The sequence below is a fragment of the Aythya fuligula genome, chromosome 2 (genome assembly GCF_009819795.1).
Source record: "Aythya fuligula isolate bAytFul2 chromosome 2, bAytFul2.pri, whole genome shotgun sequence".
Classification (NCBI taxonomy): domain Eukaryota; kingdom Metazoa; phylum Chordata; class Aves; order Anseriformes; family Anatidae; genus Aythya; species Aythya fuligula.
In genome coordinates, this window is record NC_045560.1 from 67,941,893 (window position 1) to 67,963,529 (window position 21,637).

Here is a 21,637-nt window from a genome sequence, read left to right on the forward strand (position 1 = left end):
GTATGTAACCATTGCCCCATGTTAATAAAATCAGAAAAGAAAAAAAAAAAAAGAATAAAATATTTAAAAATAAATAATAAAAAAAAAGAACAACAATGACAAACTGACAATATAAGGAAGTGAACCTCTTTCATTCCAGTTAGCTTCTCAGGAAAAGAAGACGTTTAGCCAGTGAATTGTACAGATACTACTGAGAAGACAATTTTGTGAAACAGGCAAGTCATAAGTTTAAATTCCAAGTTTTGGAGGAGACTGTGAGCAAGAGCAGTGATTAGCAATGGGAGACATGTCTGAGTTCACTTTTCTTTCCCAGACAAATTCAAAGCCTGTCTGGACACAGCCCTGAGTAACTGGCTCTAGGTGACTCTGCTTGAGCAGAGGAGTTGGACCAGATGATCTTCAAAGGCCCCTTCCCACCTTAACCATTCTTAGGTAGCTTGTGATAAGGTCAAATCTGCAGCAATCCATGCACCAGCAGGACTCAAGCTAATGCCCTGTGGTATTTCACCATCAGTTGCGTGCATTGTCCCAGAGTGAAGTGCTGCTTAAATTGTTTCTACTTATTCTCCCTGTTTCTGAGGAATGTCAGGCTGAACTAAGCAAGTCTGGTTCTCCACATGTTGACTTATTTTCCTGCCTCTCCTCTCAGCAGAACATGATGTTCAGCAACCACTCAAAGCTAACATGCCTGGCAGAAGTCTGCTTTGCTCAGTGCCTGGGATCCAACAACATGTGCAGCATCACCTTCCATACTAAACAGATGATTCAAAATCCTGACACAACCCTTAAGCCTCAAAATTCAGCACATTAAATAGGTTTTAAAATATCCATAGTACTATTACACATTCTTCTAAATGCCATCAAAATCCTGTTTGCTCCCTATTTGTGATTTCATTGGAGAAATAATTGTTGTGATTTGAAACAAACAAACAAACAAAGCAAGTTGCTACTATAGAAATAAACTATATTGATATTATGATGTTTCAGTTACAAGAAGCTCAAGAAATTAGGAATGGATCATCTTTACCAAACCTGAACACCCATTTCCTTTCTGTTTTAGACAAAGAAAAGTGGGAATAAAGAAAAAATGTTTTGTATTACCATCCTTAGGGCTGGATTTGGCTTGACACACTGAATCCAGCCTGTTTGGTCAATAAAGAAATATTCAAATTTATTGAGTCATTACCATGGTTCTTTGCCAGTCACCTTCTGAACTGCTCATTGCTCAACAGCACCTAAATACTAATTTCAAAGAGGACAACTTTCTGCTTAGGTAGCAACTTCTCTGGGGGACGGAATGGATATCAAAAAGCACTTCTTTTCAATATTCCAAGATGTTCTGTAGTAACAACAAAAGAATCAAATGAATTAACTGATCAAGAACATTAATGAGAGGAAAGGCCAGCAGATCACCCTCAGGAATTATAGCAGTTCAGTACAGACTAACACAACGGAATTTGGAAGTGCAAGCAAACAAACTTGTGTCTGCAAAAAATGGGCTAAAAGTTATTTGAGGACATGCTTTCACGTGAGGCTTCTGGCACATCATTGCTAGGCAGTCAAGCAGCACTGGGATGGCAGACTTTGTCAACACGTTTGGAGCATCTCTGTGTCTGGATGTAAAAGATGTAAAGTAGTACGTGAACAAGGAACCCACCAGGAAAGACCTGAGGTTTACAACATCATGTCCCTAAGCACCATGTCCAACCTTTCCTGAAACACCCTGAGGGATGGTGACTCTACCACTTCCCTGGCATCCTGTCCCAATGCCTGACTGCTCTTTCTGAGAAGAAATGTCTCCTCATTTCCAATCTGAACCTCCCCTGGTGCAACTTGAGGCCGTTCCCTCTAGTCCTATCACTAGTTACCTGTGAGAAGAGGCCAACCACCAGCTCCCTGCACCTTCCTTTCAGGTAGCTGTAGAGAGCAATAAGGTCTCCCCTGAGCCTCCTCTTCTCCAGACTGAATGACCCCAGTTCCCTCAGCTGCTCCTCACAGGACTTGCATTCCAGGCCCCTCACCAGCTTCGTTGCCCTTCTCTGGACATACTCCAGGGTCTTGACATCCTTCCTGTACTGAGGGGCCCAAAACTGCACACAGTGCTCAAGGTGCAGCCTCACCAGAGCACAGGGGGGCAATCACCTCCCTGGTCCTGCTGGCCACACTATTCCTGATACAAGCCAGGATGCCGTTGGCCTTCTTGGCCACCTGGGCACACTGCCGGCTCAAGGCTTTACCTGTTCTGCGCCATGCTGGTCTCCTTGGCTCATTTCCACTGCTTGTGCCACCAGCATGGGGACAGTCTGTTCTCTGAGCTCAGGTCGAGGAAACCCTGAGCAGCCAGAACTGAGAGGGCAGGACTGGGACAGCTTCGACACTTTTAGCACGTAATATTTGACAAATTTTCACTTTAAAAGCAAAATGGAGAATGCCAATATTTTAAGAAAGATTGTTTTTATTTCACACACTAAAGTCTGCTTTATTAAAAACAGGAGGAAAGAAGAAGGACATTTTCAGTAAGCTTCGATAGCCTGAATAAATGTTTTTTATAGGAGATGTAATGCTTTGTTTGCACTCGGAACAAAACCCGCAGCTGGCTAAGGGCTCCCTGCCGCCTCCGTCCCCTTCGCCCTCAGCGGCTGCCATTGCCCTCCCGCTCCCTCCTTCCCCGGGGCAGGCCCAGGGCCCCGGGCTGGGAGGCGGGCACGGCGGAGCCGGAGGCGGTACCTTAAAGCGGGGCGCGGCGGCGGCCAGGCTGGCAGAGCCGGGCCGCTACCCTGGACAGCGCCATGGTGAGTGCGCGGCACCCCGTTATGGCGGACCCCCGCCCCGGTGGCCCCCAACATGGCGGCCCCCTGACCGGGCGGCCCCCAAAATGGCGAGCCCCTGGCGGCGGCAGGGCGAGGGAGGGATGAATGGAGGGGGCCCGGCGGGGAGCGGGAGGCCGGGGGAGCGGAGCCAGGGACTGAGAGGAGCCAGGGACGAAGCGGGGTGCGCGGATGCCGTGGTGCGGTTCCCCCGTTGGCACTCGGCAGCGGGCGGGAGGCGGCTCCCACAAGATGCAGCCCGATCCCTTGCTCCTCGCAGGTGCATTTTGCTCTGCTCCAAGCACGTTACACAAACAGATTATTGGTGTGTTAAGAGAAGCTCTTCTTGTGTTAAGCGTAAAAACCATACTGGAACGCTTTCCTTTTTTTTTTTTTTTTCCTGTAATGAATGAACAATAGAGTTTTAGACTCCAGTTTAGCATTTAAGAGAGTTACAGTGGAACAATGCCATCATCTGTTTATCAAGGAGGACCATTTCCCCAACGCATATTGTGTCTTTGCAGTCATGGTGACTTCCCCAAAGGATCTCATCCTGTTTATGAACAGTAATGTATTAAGTGTAACGCTGGCCTTATAAAGGAGGAGAGGATCATGCCAATATTTGTGCCTTGAAATCTGAGCTAAGATGGGGCTGAATGCAGTATCTTCCAAGCTTGTTGTATCAGAAGTTGTGACATGATTAAGAATGGTACCTAATTCTTCTTTAACAGCAAAAACACTTTTTCCAAATGTCTTTGCAACATATGCTGTAATTTTTGCCTTTCATGCATAAAAATCATTTTGAAATCAAGTGACTGAGACATGAATAATGTTCAGATAGCCTTTACACGAATTAACGGGAGTCTCCCTACAGTCAGTTGCTGTAAGTCTGAATCTATTTCTGCTATCCAGTGTGTCTGCAATAAATTCAGGCATAGGATGATAGATGGGAAAAGACCCTCTCAAAAAAGACCAGGAGTGGTGCCCTAGTTGATGCTGCCTTGTAGCTCCAGAATGACTTTCCACTGCATAAATGAACAGCTATTTCTTATAGAACTGGGTAAGACATAAAACCGAATTATATGACCAAGTTACTATTACTGCATGAAGCCTAAATTGGTAATGTCTTTCTTATGATACAGTGATGGCAGCTACAAAGAAACCAGAAGGTAACTTGCATTATTTATCAATAACTGTTACAGATAACAATCAGGTGCTCAGAACTGCAGAGTCAACTTGAAAGAAAGTTAGAATAACAGTTAAAATATTTCACTTGGACTCCTTATAGGACAGATATGAGATCAGTCACATAGGTGCAAATCAAAAAAAAATAATAATATTGGTAATGTATGCATTGACAACTTTGTATTTCTGCTAATAAAAGCGATAGTGGAGACTTTTCCTTAATCTGTTATTTCTGGATCTTAGAGCTGTTTCATTAACCTTGGAATTATTCTTGGAACAGCTGGTTGCAATATCCAGAAATGGCTATTCAGAGCTGCACAGGGTTTTCTTGTAGCAAGTTTTTGCTCTTCTGTATCTCCAGCAATCTGTGAGAGTTGAAAAGTTGCTTAGATTTCTTATGCCTTGTTACTCATAAATAGAGGCATCCTGGGGAGAGAATGGCCAGTTTGGGGAAATCCTCTAAGAGGTGTAGAAGCTGGAGGTTGCTTTGGTTCTAAACGTTTGAAAGAATGTCCTTGGAGAATTAGCTACCTAAGATGAAACCTGAAGTTTTTCTGAAAACTGCTGTAATGATACTAATGCAGGGTTAGAAGTTGCAACACATAGATCCTTAAATTGACCTAGAGCTGACTGGAGGGAAGAGGGAAGGACGCTATTGATGGTACCAGGAGTAAATGAATGATGAACTTAGATTTTAGGACAAGTAATAGGAACAGTATTTTAGCATTCCCTTCTATAGTGGCATAGGAGTGATCAGGTGTATGTTACTTCAATTCAAAGAAGAGAGTTTATCACCATCGTGGGTGTTAAATCACTATTATTTCTAGAACGCAGCAAACCACAGTCTTCATGAGGCTTTGAGTGTTTCCATATCATTCTCACAGTATGAAGATAACCACAGTGGGACATTTCTGTTTATGTGGTTCATTACAGCTCTACTTACTTGAGTGGATCTAGGTCAAATTACACTGGCTCAGGATTTGGCTGCACCCTTGAACTTTAAACCGATTATAAGTTTTGATTTGTCAGTATATTTTCCATGGGGTCAAATCCCATTTTTACAGAGTAAGAGAGTACATAACCTTGCACAGTGCATGCCAACTAATGCTTACGAAGAGGCTAGGTAACACTAAGGTAAGCATAAACACGAGGACTGTACGAAGCTGTATTTAATAGGTTCAAGTATCTTGAACCTCTACAATAATCCAGTTGCAGAGAAGTTATACAGGCAGAAGCTAGATTTATTTTATTTTATTTTATTTTATTTTATTTTATTTTATTTTATTTTATTTTATTTTATTTTATTTTATTTTATTTTATTTTATTTTATTTTATTTTATTTTTTAATTCCCTAAGGAACACAGATAACCAATGTAATTTGAAATCAATGAAGAAAGATACCTAACTCTTCCAAGTGCCATGACCACCATGTCAGGGTATGATGCCTGATAAGGGCATACGGTCATTATAGGATATACAGAAAAGGTCCCTAGACAGAAGCAACTCTCTTGTTGGCAGTAGCCAAATGAAAGCCCTGCCTTATTGTCCACTGGTATTTGTTAAATGCCCTGAGCACCTTCTGAAAAAGAGTTGAAAGAGTTGAAAAAGTTGAAAGAGTTGCTTTTCTGAAAAGCAAAGACAATGTTCCAGCCCTTTCTTCTGGAGTCCCTGAACTCCAACAGGAAAACAGAAACTGGAGGAGAAAAATTTCTGTAAATAGTGATCAATCCACCACAAATTCATGGCTGACATGGGACCTACACCATCCACTGCCAACATGATCTCTTCAGCTCCATCAGAGTGAAAAGGTAACAGACTTCAGTACCCCCGACATCAAGAACCAAGGCAGCAAGCCAGGGTTGTGCTAGGTGAACAGAATTAATGAAGCTGGAGAAACTATGTTCAGAAACTACATATAGAACAGACAAATGGACACAAGTACTTGCACAGAAACTGAATGGGATGTGCTGAAGTCTTTAGCACATGATGAAGTGACAAGGGATTAATTAAGAAGTCCTCTAGGTCCTTAAGCTTGAGTCCAATGTTTAATTGGCAAAGCTAACAGATACCCACTTACAAAAACTTGCATATTACCCTTGGTGTTGTTTCCTTTCTTCTTAAGGAATATCCTCTGATTTATTTATTTTTTTTTAATTCTGGTTGTTGAATCTTCATTACAAGTACTCTGATCTGTGAAAAGAAACAGATACCTGTTCATCAGGTACTTCATTTTACATTCATTTAGTTCAATAGCTTCTCTCAATTTTATTAAAGAAAATAGTTAATCAGATCCAAACACTTTAAAAATGAACCTCTGACTCAAAAATAGGGAAAAAAAGAAAAAAAAAAAAAAGCAGTAGTAAATTCTTTAGGTAGTAATAAACTCAAGAATAATGTCAATATGTTGGCCTGGTTTATTATGTGGTTTATGCCAGCTTCAAGTGTAAGCCACATCAGGTGGGAATTTTGCCTGATGTTTTCATTCCATGCTATATAATCACTGCCTGTAAGACTGATTTAGACACCAAGACATTTAGAAATAAATCTCATACAATTTGAGTTGAAGTACATATTTAGTGATAAGGTAATATGTCCCAAGTGCAGATTGACTTGTAATTAAAGAAAGGAGGGAAATTAGGAGTTTGAAACGAAGTGTACCACTGGTTGTTCAGAGCCAGAAAGCTTTTGGGATGAGTCTGCCTTGTGACAGAGTTGTGGAAGGGCACAAGAACCATTCCCTTGCTACAGCGGAGAAGAAACACCTGGTGAGACAGTGGCCTGCAATTCTGCTGCATTATAAATGACACACTTCAGACTTCAAACATATAAATTAATTTGCCAATTTATAAGAGCCTGGCAACAGCTGAGCTTATAAATCTATTATCTGCATGTAGCCCACATGCCATGTCTCATCATGCGATAAATACATGGACCTAGGATTGCATCCTTACCCATTGGACTGCTGCACAGCTGACAGGTAGAGTTCAATGTGAAATTAAGTGAATATTTTTGTCTTCTATGGGGCTTCTTATCTACTTAAGTAACAAAAAGCAAAAAAATTCTCATTTTGGGGGGCTAGTTACGCGCAGATCTTGGAGAGTAGGAGGGATCACTTTAATTCTTGCATTATATTGGCATCAATACTGAAGGTACTCTGATTAGATGTCAATCTAACAACTGTGTTTTTTCTTAATGTTAAGTTCATCCAGCTAATGACTTCTAAACTTCATTGCAATTTGTCTTCCTCAGTCCACACTGACCATAATAAAATGGTCAAGGTCAGATGTGGTAAACTGAAGGAGATAAAACCCCACACAGCAGAAATGGCTACATGAAGATGTGTAATTAAGGGACGACAAATTAAAATTGTTTTCATCACTGCTGGGAGACTTTTACATGCCTCCTCCTCCCTCCCCCCTTCCCTCAGGAGGACGGGTAAGGACATGAAAGAAGTTCTTCATATTCTGTCATTATTTGAAAGCCAACCACAGCAAGAAATGGAAGCTGGAAGTAGGGTGGCCAAGCTTCAAGGAAATAGCCTAATACCAAGCAAAAGGAAGCTCAACAAAACCATTCTTTTCTCAGTTTTTTAAAGGCTCCCTGCAACATGCCAGTCCCTAGTTATCATTCATGACACTTTGCAGCTAGTGAAGTCAATGTGCTCTTGTCAATGTTCTCTTACCAATCTAATGGTAAGAGAAACCTATAGACATGAAGAGAAGTCCCCAGTTGCTTTTATCTCCCCTGAGCCAATAACTCAAGCAGTTACAGACACATGGTATTGTTAGGGCCTTACCATGCAGCACAGTCATTAGCATTTTTATTTTGTTTTGAGAGATGCAGCAGTCTAGATGTTTCCGTGGTGTACGTGGTTTAAAAGTTTAGGATTTAACATTCTCATTATATGCGGGTTAAACTCTAGGATAACTACGATTAGAGATAATGCAGTAAGGGAGATAGCGTGTGCGCCTTTTTGTCCCATGTCAGCAGACTGTCCTCTGTTTTGGGGTTCTGTACCCTTTAAAAAGTTCTTCTTGGAGTTCATTAAAGTGATTTAAGGCTTTAAAAGAGGTAAATTTAGAACTTTTTTGAGGGGATAGTGGGGGAAGGACTTCCACAGTCTTCTTGGCTTCTTTATTAAACTGAAAAACCAACCGTCATTTCCCTTCCTCTCCTCACCCAATCTTAATTATGATTAAAGTAAAAATCATGAATTAGCATTTGAAATCCAAGTTATCCAAGTTATTACCCTGTAGGATTTAAGGGAGAAAGGGAGGAAAAACATAAGTAAGGACCGATTAACAGAACAAGAAGATATTTTCCTCTTTAATTGTTTTTTGTTCTTATGTAACACTTCAGAAAACACTCATCAGATGCTGTTTCTTCGTTTCCCTATATTACACATGCATTTTCACAGCCAGCATGAAGTAAAAAATACTTTGTTTCTTGCATTTCACTCTGAGCACGGATGAAACCAATCCAGAAAGCAATGTGCTTTCAAATTGGCAGGGAATAAATGGTTGGCAAAGTTGTGAAGGGTGATTTCCATGTTCAAGAATTGGCACATCTTTTAGTAAGGCAGCTCTGAATAATACCATCCACACCTCTGCTGGCTAGAGCAACCCAAGTTACTTCTATTGTAGTTTAAAAGGTCACATGAGGTAATGTGAGCTCTTCACCTTTTCCAAAAGGTGGTATTTGCGGCAGAACACTGTTTCAGTACATACATGGTTTAATTTTTTTTTTCAGTGTTTGTCAATAGTCCATACAATTTTGAGGAGAAAGCCATGAAGTCCATTTTCTTATCTACAGGCTTATTTATTATTCACAGCTCCTTATGGACAAAATAGTTTAATCAATTTGCATTACTGTCTGTCTGCTCAAAATTTCTTTCCAAATGCAAAATTTTCTTTAGTCTGAAAAAAAACATCCTTGTACAATGTTTGTAGGAACATCTGCATCTTTCCCCTCAGCCATTAGGATTGTGGGGCCTCCTGGGGTAGCATCCCAGAGTCACCCTGCTGTACATAGGAGACGACATTGTGTCTTAAAATGCAGCAGCCTGTCTTAACTAGGTTGTGTGTACTGGATCCCACTGGAACATAGTAAGACTTGGCCTATGCTCTTTCTGAGATGTCTCTCTTACTACTGACAGGAAGCTATGCATGAAGCAAGACAAAAAAAAAAACAACAAAAACAACAACAAAAAAACAAACATAATTTCATAATTTCAAGTATTTGGATGAAAAAGACATAAGAAACAAACCCTATCCAAAACCACTTCAGATTGGCAAAGTGTCTATAAGTTCCTTTCTTCTTGCTACCTTCTGCTTTAGAAAGCAGATATGAAAGATGCCTTCTAACCTGTCAGTGTGCAGGTATGTTGATTTCAGCAGTTATCTTCACTCTTCCAAACAGTAAGCTCCAAATTCTGGAGTAAGTGTCTCTATCCAGAAGCTTAATGATCAAGAATCATGAATCTGTCTATGCTAAAAACCACACAAGACAAAGCATATCACTTTCCTAGTTTTATGTTACTCTCAGAAATTTCTGAACCTCTCTTTTCTGGCAGTAGGCTAGTTCTTATATATCCTAAGATTTTTTTGTTGTTGTTTTTCTGGCACATGTCAAAAGCATCATGGGATGTTCATGCTCCTCTTGAAAGCTGAGACACAGCTTGTGATAAAACACATTTGAAGCTTGGCTTAAAAATAGGCAACTTGTATTTTATACATATATATATATAATATATAATATAATAATAATAATAATAATAGATAGAAAAGGTAGTATTTAGTTTTATTGCTCTGAAAAAACATCAGTAGCTCTCCATTTCATTGAAAAGCAATAGAGGACTTCTCGGATTTAACGCAGCTATTTCTTCCTTACTGCTGGAGATCTTGTAAGCCTGCATTTTAATAGTATCAGCAAAAGAAACCTTGAAAGATAAAGCACTAAATTAGAGTTATTTTGTGGGTAAAGCACCAAGTTTTTTCCCCTTTGCATTTACTGAACTACCAGCACATTATTTCAAATCAGATATCATTGAAATTTCTCCTCAGGATATAATAAAACTGCATATAAACTTCTTTTTCATGAAATAGATTATTTTTCATCAAGCATAATCTGTGATCCATGGTAGTATTACAATGTATCCGAGCTCTAAAAATAATAACTTAATCATATTTTTCTCTAAGAACAAGGTTTAAAATATTAGCCTTTTCACTTATTGTGGGTGAGAGGAAGTCATCTCCTTCTGTGACACCCTTGAGAGATGGCAGAGTTCAAATCTGAAAATGTTTTCCTTGTAAAGTGCGAAGCTGAAGCCCAAGCCAGAGAACAACTTCAGTAAGACAAGTATGAAAGGAAGAAACAACACAGCACTATACCATTTTTGCCTCCAGGTGTGTTTTCATGAGTTGAAAGGAAGGTTAGTATTTCATTATGTTGGCTCATTAAACTTTAAGCTTTGCTGAAACTTGGCACACACTCCAAAATACTCAAGTCCTGAACACTCAGTAATTGGAATATCTTGAGAAGAAAAAAAAAAAAAAAAGAAAAAAAAGAAACCCATACCATTCTCCTAGTCTTCAGCAAATATGGGGCTCGTACTAGTTTCTTTTATGATGTCCTGATCCCTCACTACTCACAAGTCCTCCTGCAGATACAAATGGCATTGATAGACATTGATGCACACATGATTCTCAGCAGTTCTCACTGAATGCAATAAGATGGTTATTTAAATGAAGAGATGAAGAGGACAACATTGTGGAAGTAATGAGGTCATGCAAATTAATACTGAGCTAAATAACAAGGTACTCACTGCAACATGACCCTCTGTGTTCCAAAAAGCAAAGTGATGTCATTAAACACACATGAGTAATTCATTTATCAATCCGGAATTAGAAGAGGCTTGAGAATTAATTACCTGTAATTATCTTGTATTTGTCTTGATAAGCCAGTTTGGTATATTGTGGTCAACATCCAGTTGTTCATAGCTTCAGGTTATTGTAACAGATAACTGAATCTTAATTATGAAGGAGAAATGTATATAGCCAGGATGGAAGAAGTGTTAAATTCTGTTAGAGCCTCAGATGACAGTGCTTAGACCTAGCTGGAAAAGTACTGAAGGAAACCTTCAGACATAATTTCTTTGCTTATTTCTTTATATCTTGCTAAAATACGTTGTTTCAGGCAGATGGATTATCTTAAACACTAGGAATACTTCCATTCCTTTTTACTTGCTTACTTAATGCTGTTATTGCACATTTACTACCCCATTGCACATACAAATTCCACACACTTCAGAGGTGTATGTTTCTTGCTAGTCTGTTTCTAGGCAAAATGCATGTCTTCTGTTTCCTTTTTTTTTCCTGTAACCCTTTGATACTGTGATATTTAATTATATTTATCATCATTATCTTATTTTTCTTTGTTTAGTTTGCATTCCCATACCCCACCTCCTTTTCTTCTAGGGTAGGCAACTTCCCATTTTCTCCGTCTTTAAGGATAGATGTAGTGATATGTGTAGTGATACTTAAATCATCTGCAACAGCTCTAGATAACATCAATGCTACTTTTAACTTGTCACCTAAAGTGAATACATTTATTACATTTACTTCTTAGAACATGTAATTTCTTCAAAAAGTTATTCCCATCAACCCACATTTAATGCAAAATAAGGAGCGATGCGTCTCCTCCTTTGGAGCATCTACTTCACATGTTGGAAAGTTGAGCTCCTGAGGATATTAATTTTCTGGAAACTAGTACCAGAGACTTGATTGGTGCCTGTGATGTATATCAGGTCTCACTTTGAGCTGACCAGCAACTCCTTTTTCCTCTGGACAGCTACCTGCCAAAACAGGGCAGCACTGAACCTCATCTATACTTAACAGTTAAGGGACCAAAGTTACAAGGAACAATTAGAAGATCAAAATTAGAAGATGTTTGTTAAACTCATAAGCTTAAAATCTGTATGATTTTAAGTTTAATGTACAGATTTTAGTTTTATAAGCAGACACTTTGACCTAAAAGCTCAGGTTTCTCTTCCAGAATGAGTTATACTTACAACTAACTGTAAAGTTTCCAGTACTCAGTTATGTACCTGGATTCCTTACGCAGTATTTAGATGGTTTCATACTTGGGTAATGACCTAGAAGTGAAATTGAAAGGCTTTGTGCATGTTGGAAGATTAAGGCTGAAACTGTAGAAGCTTGGATCTGGACTCTAATCCATGGCATCACAGTACAAACACCTCCTCCTCCACTCTTTCCCTTCCCCTTCTTCCACTTACATCCCTATAAATCATTCAGGAGAGGGTCTGTGCTAATGGGCAGCAACTCCTCAAGGCTTAGCAAATGACTGCTGAACAACAACTACCCATTTCTCTAGTGGGCAGATAAACTAAATCAGATTTCCTTCACCAAAGTAAGAACAAATTTGTGAGTTGAGTGTTGTTACTGCTAACGATGTGGTTAAAACAGGCTAAAACAAGGCCTGTCTTACCAGCCTCTGAGAATAATGGAAAGAGCACATTGTGGCATTTTTATCCCCATACAGAACAAATCTCTTTTATTCGTAGCCTCCCACACTCCAGCATATTTCAGTACCTTACCCTTCTTATAACCACGTTCTGAGTAAGGAAGAAAACTGGATGACTTCTTACAGCTGGTACAGCTCTGCCATTTCTCCAAGGCAACCAATTAAAGCACCTGTAGCTAAAGACACTGCTACAAGTTGCCCTGCAGCACTAAGCTATTCTGCCAGATTCCCTCATTACAAGTTTTGAAGAGAAATTAAAGTATGAAGGCTGCACTCCTGGCAGTGGGCCTGGTGAGTCAGCCAAGTGGACCAATACACCCACGTGGAGCTCTGACAGTCTTGGTGGCTCTCAGTGGCCAGCACAGATTTTACCCCCAAACTGATGGGTCATAGTTAGGCAGTGTGCCATCCTCCTCTTTGGTCTCCTGCTTCTCTCAGGTTTGCTCCTATATGGCAAGAAAATGTGAGTGAATACAATGTATAATTCAATAATTTTGATGCATTTTGCCTTTGAGAAGCTAGCCCAGTCTGACTGTATGCTGATACATACAGTTTTCCACAAAGGAAATAAAACTGAGTAGATTTCATCTCTGTGTCTAATTTAATCCTCACAATAAAGCTATTAAGGGGTTTGAGAAATAAAGCAAGTGTACACGCATTACTGTAGATGTGTTTTTTGTGGGTTACAATACAGAGGTCAGTGATAATCTTGATTTACAGGTATTTTTAAAAATATAATTCTAGTTTTACTGTGGCAGTAAAAAGTTTGAAAGCCTAACTTTAACCTCTAGAATATGTAACTTTAGGAACTTAGATCCATTGTAGCTGGAGTAATTACTACAAAGGCCAACCAAGTATATGAACATCTGATCCAATTCCAGCTGTGCCAGTAGACAAGACTACTACCCTCAGCCCCTTTGCTGCAGGTCTGTCCTGTGTGGTTGCACACATGAGTTTTGCTTAATTTATTTAACTAAGGATGAGCCCAATTACCAAAGAGATCCTATTTGGACAGTTTTAATTAACTGGCTGCACTTGAACAGTTATAGCAGTTGTACAGCCAGCACTGCCAAGAAGTCTGAGGCATCCTATGCTATAATTGTCTATTTGCTCCTAGAAGTTTATATACTTAAAATAGTATTCTGTACACATTCAGTAGCAATAAAAGCTTTAAATTACTCAAATAGCATGAAAAAATAGTTGTGAACTCCAGAAATTCATAATACATTGACTGTATATACTGTACAGAATTAAATGTTGTAAACAAAATGTGTTTCCTTTCATTCATTTTCTTATGTACAGTATCTTTAGCATTACATATATTAGAAGTATGTTTTACCCTCTATATCTTAACAAGGTGAATTCCTTGCTGATTTAGGTTGAAACAGGTATTACTTACATATATGCATATAGCTGTTAGTTTTTCCAGCAGCTCTCAGACTTTCATTTTTGTTATGTGCTTCACAGGCTGTATTCAGTCTTCTGCTGCTGTCCATACCAAAAGCGTGCCTATAAAGGGAATTAGTATTGCAGGAAAAAAAAAAGTCTTAATTAAGCAATTAATTAATAGTTAGCATTTTACCAGTTGAGTTTCTGACATGGTTTTCTAAAGGGCTAATGAAAATTGTCTGTCAAGGAAGGTAAGGTATATAAAAAAATATATTTTTTTTTTCATTTCAATTTTAAAAAGAGAACCCCACAGGCTGTCTTTTAAGCTTGTACTGAGGAATGAGAATTTCAAACCACAGGGTATTTCAAGTATTCCTGATGTGTTTCCCCCCCACACACCTCTGCTACACAGATACCCTGCAGCACTGGAATGAGCTGCTGAAGGAAGCCAGGCAAAACCCTCCAGTACGGGAGAACCCTGCTCAGGGAACACATTTTAGAAAATCCTTTTTTGATCCTCCCTGCCTGCAACAGAAGGGGCACACAGTCCCTTGCACATTAATCCCTGTCATGGGGACACAGGGTTACATTGCAGACATCTGGGACAGCAACCAAGAAACCTACTTTTCAGGCATAGAGTACCCTTTGTCTCACTGTTCTGCCAGAACTGTGGGAAAACTGAAGCTTTGGCTTTTTTTTTTTTTTTTTTATTTTTAAAAGAAGGTTTCTTGTCCAGCTAGCCATGAGATCCTGCAGACAGGCTTAGGATCTGCTATTCATCCTCAATCTTACAGTTTATTACAATGGAAAACTGTGAAAAAGATATTCAGAGTGCTAGCAAGGATGTGTTGTCACTTTTGCTTTCTACAGAGAAGGGTCCAAACACATGCCAAGTACAAAAAAATAAAAGCCCTGCATGCATTATACTAATGTACAAAATAATCTTCTCAGTGACAAAATCTGAAGTTAGTGAGGAGGACAAAGTTGTCATGATATGGCATGCCCCCCCAAAAAATGAGCTGCCTTGTAAGCTTTTTACTATAATTTTTCCATACCATTCCACTTACTACCTATCCCCACTGTGTTTATTCATCGTATGGCTCTAAATTTGGGGTGCTGGCTTTTCACTGCTAAATCTTGATAATAATGTATGTGGCATATGTGGAGCAGAAGCTGTGTATGTGTGCAAAGCTTTGGGTGCAAATGCATACAAATACTCTGTTCTTAAAAAAGAAAATCAACCTGGTTAATCCAAAGCCCTCCTTGCTCTGGTAGAATTAAAATTATTTTCCTGTGCTTCTTAAAGTGTAACCATCTAGATTGCTCTTATAAAACACAAAGTGATCTGCTACCTCTTCATTGAGTAGCTTGGTTAGGCATCATTTATTAAGTCCAGCTGTTTGGAAGCAGATACACTGGACTGTGCAGGCTTTCACATTGCTGACATAATGTGAATTCTGATACTGATCTGTCTTCAGTCCCTTGTATAGTCAACAAGAGCTAAAGAGAATAATAAGGAAGCAACTGTAATAGAATTATTCTCTCTGTAAAAAAACACTTTGTGGCTCTTTACTTGTAACTTAAGGACCTTCCTGCTCCAAGGGAAACTTTCTCTTATTCAAGCCAGGACCAGTTCCAAAGTGCTGGTGCTTTGCCTAAGAAAGAGACTTATTCACTCCGGCATAAATGGGGAGGTGGAATTTATTTTATGCTTTCATTTTTGACTCATTTCCTTTTAGTTTATTCCCTCACAGTCATACAGCCTTACCACTGTCAGGAATCATGCTCCACCTCAGGTCATGCTGTCATTTTTAAATCTGATTGTTAGAGCAAAGGAAAAATGAGGTCAATAATTGCTGCCATTTTTTGAGGAACTGACAGGCCACATCTAAGGTCTCCCTAGAGAAATCTTCTTTAATTACAAGTTAAGCTGATGTTCCCCTGTGTGGTAGGTAGAATTGTGTGGGATTACTTTTAAAAGGATTGTACTAATCTGCTCTGGTGACAGTTTCATTTTGAAACTCTGATAACAAGCAAGTGGATGGATTATACAGATGTGGTTTTGGGGAGTGTATATGACTGACATATAGCAAATTGGGCCACAGCGGTTACCTTTTCTTTCCATTCTTCTTTTAAAACAAGATATGCTCTATTTTGAGCACTGTGATTGCTGTATTTTAATCATCACTAAACATGATTATAATGAATTGAGAAAAAAAAAAGTTTGAAAGTTGTAGAAGGGATATCCTGCAAGCAGTGATTCTAGAAAGGGGATTTCCCATGCTGGAGAGAATACAACCACTCAGCATTTTAAAAGATATAACAGTGAAAAGTGCATGATAGGTTTCAAATAATGAAATTACAAATTGATGTTGGGAAACCAAGTAATTATTAATTGGTTCTTAAAACACTTTCATGCTAACCCAAGAAAGTGTGGTGAAAAAAAATTCTAAGTTCCTTTTCCTTAAAATAATATTTTTAAGCAATAAATATTGCTTACAGTAACTAAACAGATGATTATTTTTATTTTAAAAATTGTCTCACAATGACATTACAATCTGACAGTGGCATGGCTAATACAGTCAATAAGCCAGGCTTACCTTAGTATGTGTGATAAATTAATACAGTATTGTTTATGACAGCTAGCAGGTTGAATAGTCTAGAAGCAAAGACTGATGTCTGAAATAGCTTATTACTTGCTTACAGTATTTTCATGATAAGTTGTTCTGCCTCTTAGGGCTTACTCACCGTTGGCAACGATGGTGATCCGAGTCCTGGCAGAAGCCATAAAGCAAATGTTTCTCCACCTGTGTCCGTACTCCCAGATGTAGGCTGAGCAGCTGTGGCACTGAGCAGGACTGCAAAACCCTGCTGAAAAGAGACTTCTTGTTAAAACAAAAATAAAAATCCCGAAGTGGAATGAGCCTAAGAATTAGTGCCATTTCTCCAGATGCTCCTTATCTGGAAACAGTTCAGACTCCTCAGAGAAAACAGCCTTCTTTTCTAGAGCCTCCTGGCTGTAAAGGCCTTTCACACAGACTCAAGGGGCTCATAAACTGACTACTTCCGATGGCAACCCCAAAGCCAGGGAATCTGGTTTCAGGAACTTTATGTGAAGTACAACGCGGCACAACTCTGCAAATATAACCCCATTAAAGTGGTACACGCTGGTCTTGGTTTTTCTTCCTGTATTATTATAATTCTAGCGGTACAAGGTAGAACTTATTATTCTACTTCATTGCAGATAGAATTTAGCATTTCCAGAAAGACAAAAGAACTATGACGGTTTGTGAAGACTTACAGTACAAGTGCTAAAACTCAGTGCTAAGCAAGTGTTACTTGTTTTACTTTAAAAAAAAAAGGTATTAAACCTTTTGGAAGATCCGAGTCCTGGCAGAAATAAAGCAGAGTACCTTTTGTTCATTAGGAAGCGAGAATGAAAGCACACAAACATTTAGCATTTGATCTTCATTTTGTGTGACAATTTTTATTTTTTTAAGGAAGGTGAATGTTGGGAAAGCCCAAAAGTAAATTATTCCTCCCCCCCCCATTGCATTTCAAACATGATGGAGCACAGATGTGCTGCATTAAATACCCAGCATAATTTACCTGCTTGGGTAGATCTCCTAGCCTGAGCTGAAAGCTCAAGTCTTGTCTGAAGCACAGAAACCTCCTTAAGCAGATGGCTGTCCCTTTTTGCTCCAGCACAACCTGCTGCCTGCAGGAAAAGCCAAGCCCAAGAGGTGTTTTACTTCCTGCTACTGGACACTATGCACAGACAAACAAGGGAGATGGGGAAGCATGCTGCCTTCCCCATTTATCAAGACCCCTTCCTCACCTAACACCCCCATCTATTCTTGTTAGGCAACACCATATTTTTCAAATGCAGTGATGAAGGTATATCGCTACCAACTACAGCCTTACTAGGCACAGATTTTTGTTCACGTGAAGAAAGGGAGGACCAAGTAATATGATTTGGATGGCAACACTCCTCTCTGTGATTAACCATTGCCCTCAGCGCCTGGCAGGAGCCCCTCACATGGCATGTGTTTTGGGGGGACAATGAGCAAAGCATGCTCAGTGCAAGTGCCTCGTGAGCAGCATGGCAAAGCTCTGCCATTAGTAGGCCACTTTCTGTTAATGCTCTCTGGGAGTAATTCCCTGTAAGATGTCTAAGCAAGAGCTTGTTAGAAGGGCTGTGTCCTTAGTCTTTTATGTATGCCACCCAAACACATGCTCCACAGAGGTGGATGTGGAAGTTTCTCCACCTTCAAGCCACAAAACCACCTGCTGACACAGTGCCATTATAGGCACTGTCCAAGATGCTTTAGAATCTGCAATACCCCCAAGAACAGCTGGAAAAAAGAAAAGAAGGCTAGGAGGGGTTCTCTGGATCTCTAACTCCACTCCTTGCTGTTTGCTATGGAGCACAGGCATGCTGGGGATGTAATTTTGCAATACAAAACCACATCCTTATTCACAGACACCAACAGGCACAAATACTGCAGCCCTCAATCCAGACTGGAGCAAGGAACATACTTTCTGAATCCTCTTTATTGGTCTTATGGAGAGATTCCTTTTCATTTTAAGCTTTGTTTTTTTTTTCTTCTCACAAGCCCACTCATAATGAAGACAGTTTACAATAAAGGTAATCAGTGAACAGACTACACTCAAGACTCTTTTGAAGATTTAACCCTCCTTTGCAAGATGAGTTCAAGTAGAAAAATGCAGAACTAAGAGTCAAGGTGGTAATGAAGAAATCCATTTTGCTGTGTAAGTTGCATCTTTTAGCATGCTCCTGGAAACTTTGGCAAGCCAAATGTTTTGCTTTGGTGATGCTGTTAGCCTACTCCTTTCCTGAAGGCACTGCTAAACCAAGTGGTAAATGCCATCAAGGTGCAATAAAATAAGAGAACTGTTAGACACAAGTGCCCTCACTTGAAAGTTGTGAGAAGAGAGAAGAAAATAAGTAAAATGTTTCAGAAAAAATAATAATCTATAATTCTAAATCTAGCCATCTGGACAGCCCAATTGCAGTAAGTGCTGAAAATAAAAGCCTCTGTCTACAATTAGACAAAACTGTACAGCTCTGTACCTATAATCAATCACACATTCAGCTGTGTCTTTCCACACTTACCAATCTTTGCATTATTACATTCATTTTTCACATAACAAACCATTAACTGATCTGCTTATTGAGGAAGCCACTGAACGCACAGCACTTTATTGCAGGCAGCATAACCCAAGCAGCTACCAAAGCAAAAATGTGTGAGGCTCACATTCCTGTTAGCTTTATAACCTCAGGAACACCACCATCAGCTCAGCTTTTTCTGTGGTGTCTAAAGTAGCCAGGAGAAGGTGCTCAGTACTTTTGGCTGTAATCACTTTTCAAACAGCTGTTCTCCATCTCCTCCAGAAAAAAAGTAGAAGCCAGCCTATTTGATGACTCAGCTCCCCTACTAACTTACTCTCAGATAACCGGTATGTCTGAAAGCTACCAGGTTCATGCAGGATGCTAACATGCATTCAACCATTTCCAAATACTTGCAAAAAATAACCCTCAGATGCAAAGATACTACCCTCTTTCTCACAAAAAGTGCTGAACTTAGTTAATAGTGACTGGAAAATGCCCAGGCATTTGCATGTAAGCATGCAAGCTTTACCAGTAGAATGGAGCATATAATGTGAAGTGTGAGAAAATAATAGGAATAAAATATAATCTGGTTGAAGGATACTGAAATTCAGATAAACTGCTTTCAAATAAAATGTGTACCCTACAGAAATCCTTTAGAAATACTTTATATTCTCAAGCGGTGTTATTATTTGTTGTAACTTTTAGGATGCTCTTGAAATTCTTTAAATAATTTAATGTCCAGAAAAAAATAGCATCTTTATTTCCTGGAGCAATAACAATTTATTGTAAAAGCTTTTAGAAGAAAGGTGGTAGAAAGAAAAAAGAAATATTTGAAGACTGTTTTTTATTTTCTGTTCTAAGCTGGAACAGCCTTCTTTTGTTTGTTTGTTTTTCTCTACCGTACTGTATTTTTCAAATAAATTTTTGCATTAAATTAAAATGCATTACACAACTTGCATTTCTGTAACAAAGACACAGATCTCTCTTTTCTTGTAGCTCTAAAATAACTATATCTTTAGATGAAGTCACCAATAGTTCTCTCTATTAATCATTTTTTATTATCTTCTGCAAAACTGGAGTGTTACCAAACATTGCTCATGTATTACACGGGCACCACTCTGGACCTGGATCACCAGCAGAACTTTCCTTCCTGCAGTACTGCTTGTCTTGGGTCACTGCTGTTGCACTGAAGTACATTCCTTCTTAGGACAATACAGTTACAAAATTCTGCTGGCTTTGCAAAGCCAATTGTTAGGAAGGAATCAAACAGCAGGATTGCTGCACTAGCAAACACACCCTGCATGGATGCATCTTGCATTGACAAAATAGTCCTTCAGCCAGCACAGTTTATCACAGTCAGAGGACTGTGCTTCTCCTAGGAGCTATGGCAGTATTTCTGGGCTGATTAAGTTTCTGTGATGCTAGCTAGCCCTTAATCTTAGTCTGTCATCAGTGTTGACTGAATGTCCCAGAACATGGAGCTACAAAATTACCATATCAAATAAAGAGTCCAGTTTCTGCTTCTTTAAACAATTCATCTGAAGTGCTAAAGAAGATCTAAGATAGGTTCCTTTCTAGCTATTTTGTTCCTTCCCTCCCTGCCTCCCTTCCTGTCTATCCATTGGGATAAGTGGCAGTCCTCCCCCACCCTGCTGCCTCTTGAGCTCACTCCAGCTTGTTCTTACTTTCAGTGAAATTATCTAGCAGTCAGTTCCATATGCTAATTATAAATTGCTTATAGCAACAGTCAGCTTCTGGATGTCTTGTCACCAAATTTCATTTAACTTCCCCCTTGTTCTAGTGACATAGCCTATAGCAGCCTCTGACTCATCTTTCTGCCTTCAGCTTCATCTGTCTCTAGCTTTCCCCTACAGATACAACACAGAAATCCTAAAAGATGAAGACAAAAACCTAAAAGGTGGTCTGAAACAATCTTTTGAAGAAGAATTGTCCTGCATTGCACATCTTTGTTCCAGATTAATTTTAAATCTTCCAAGCAATAAGAAAGATAATTCATTTTGTGAGTAGTTACACCACAGTCCTGAGACTTATTTTAGCCTTTTCTTTGCTTCATTTCAGCCCATATTGCAGCCATTCTGGAGTCAACAGTACAGTTTTCCACTACTTGTTTAATACTTGGCCATTCAAATATGGGCAGACATCTAAAATTGTTTTCTTTAAACAAGCTGATAAATTCTGATTAATTCCATTAGTGCTCAGTAGCTGACTATGGAGCAGAAGTCTTGAGGGAATCAAAGAAAAGATGTCATCTAAATAATAAGAAAGAAATCACCATACACTTAATATATATGTTTTCTGTCATGGTTGTTTCAAATATCACATTTACTTCCAGAAGCTGTATGGGCAAGAAGAAGCTGACACCTACTTCTGTTTTTTGTTTGAAGCCTGAAATGAGATCTCTTTGCATGTAGAGTGCATTAGTTTCTGCATAGCTGTGTAAGAACAAGCAACAAATTGTCTTGGATTTTTGAGATACTAACTGATATTCCAAGCATTTGCATGCAAAAGATTTCCAGACAGTGTAAGAAAGATTAAATGCAGTTTACTCATCTGTAGGACC

General features: G+C 39.3%; 1 protein-coding gene across 1 annotated transcript in view; it reads left to right on the forward strand.

Annotated features, from left to right (window-relative positions):
* Window positions 1-2,727: 2,727 nt before the first annotated feature.
* The window catches only part of ELOVL2 (ELOVL fatty acid elongase 2), a 53,050-nt gene continuing 34,140 nt past the window's right edge, over window positions 2,728-21,637 (forward strand). The window contains exon 1 of the mRNA XM_032180825.1: window positions 2,728-2,792. Coding sequence (XP_032036716.1) covers window positions 2,790-2,792 — 3 coding nt within the window. The 5' untranslated portion in view covers window positions 2,728-2,789. The remainder of the gene's footprint in view (window positions 2,793-21,637) is intronic.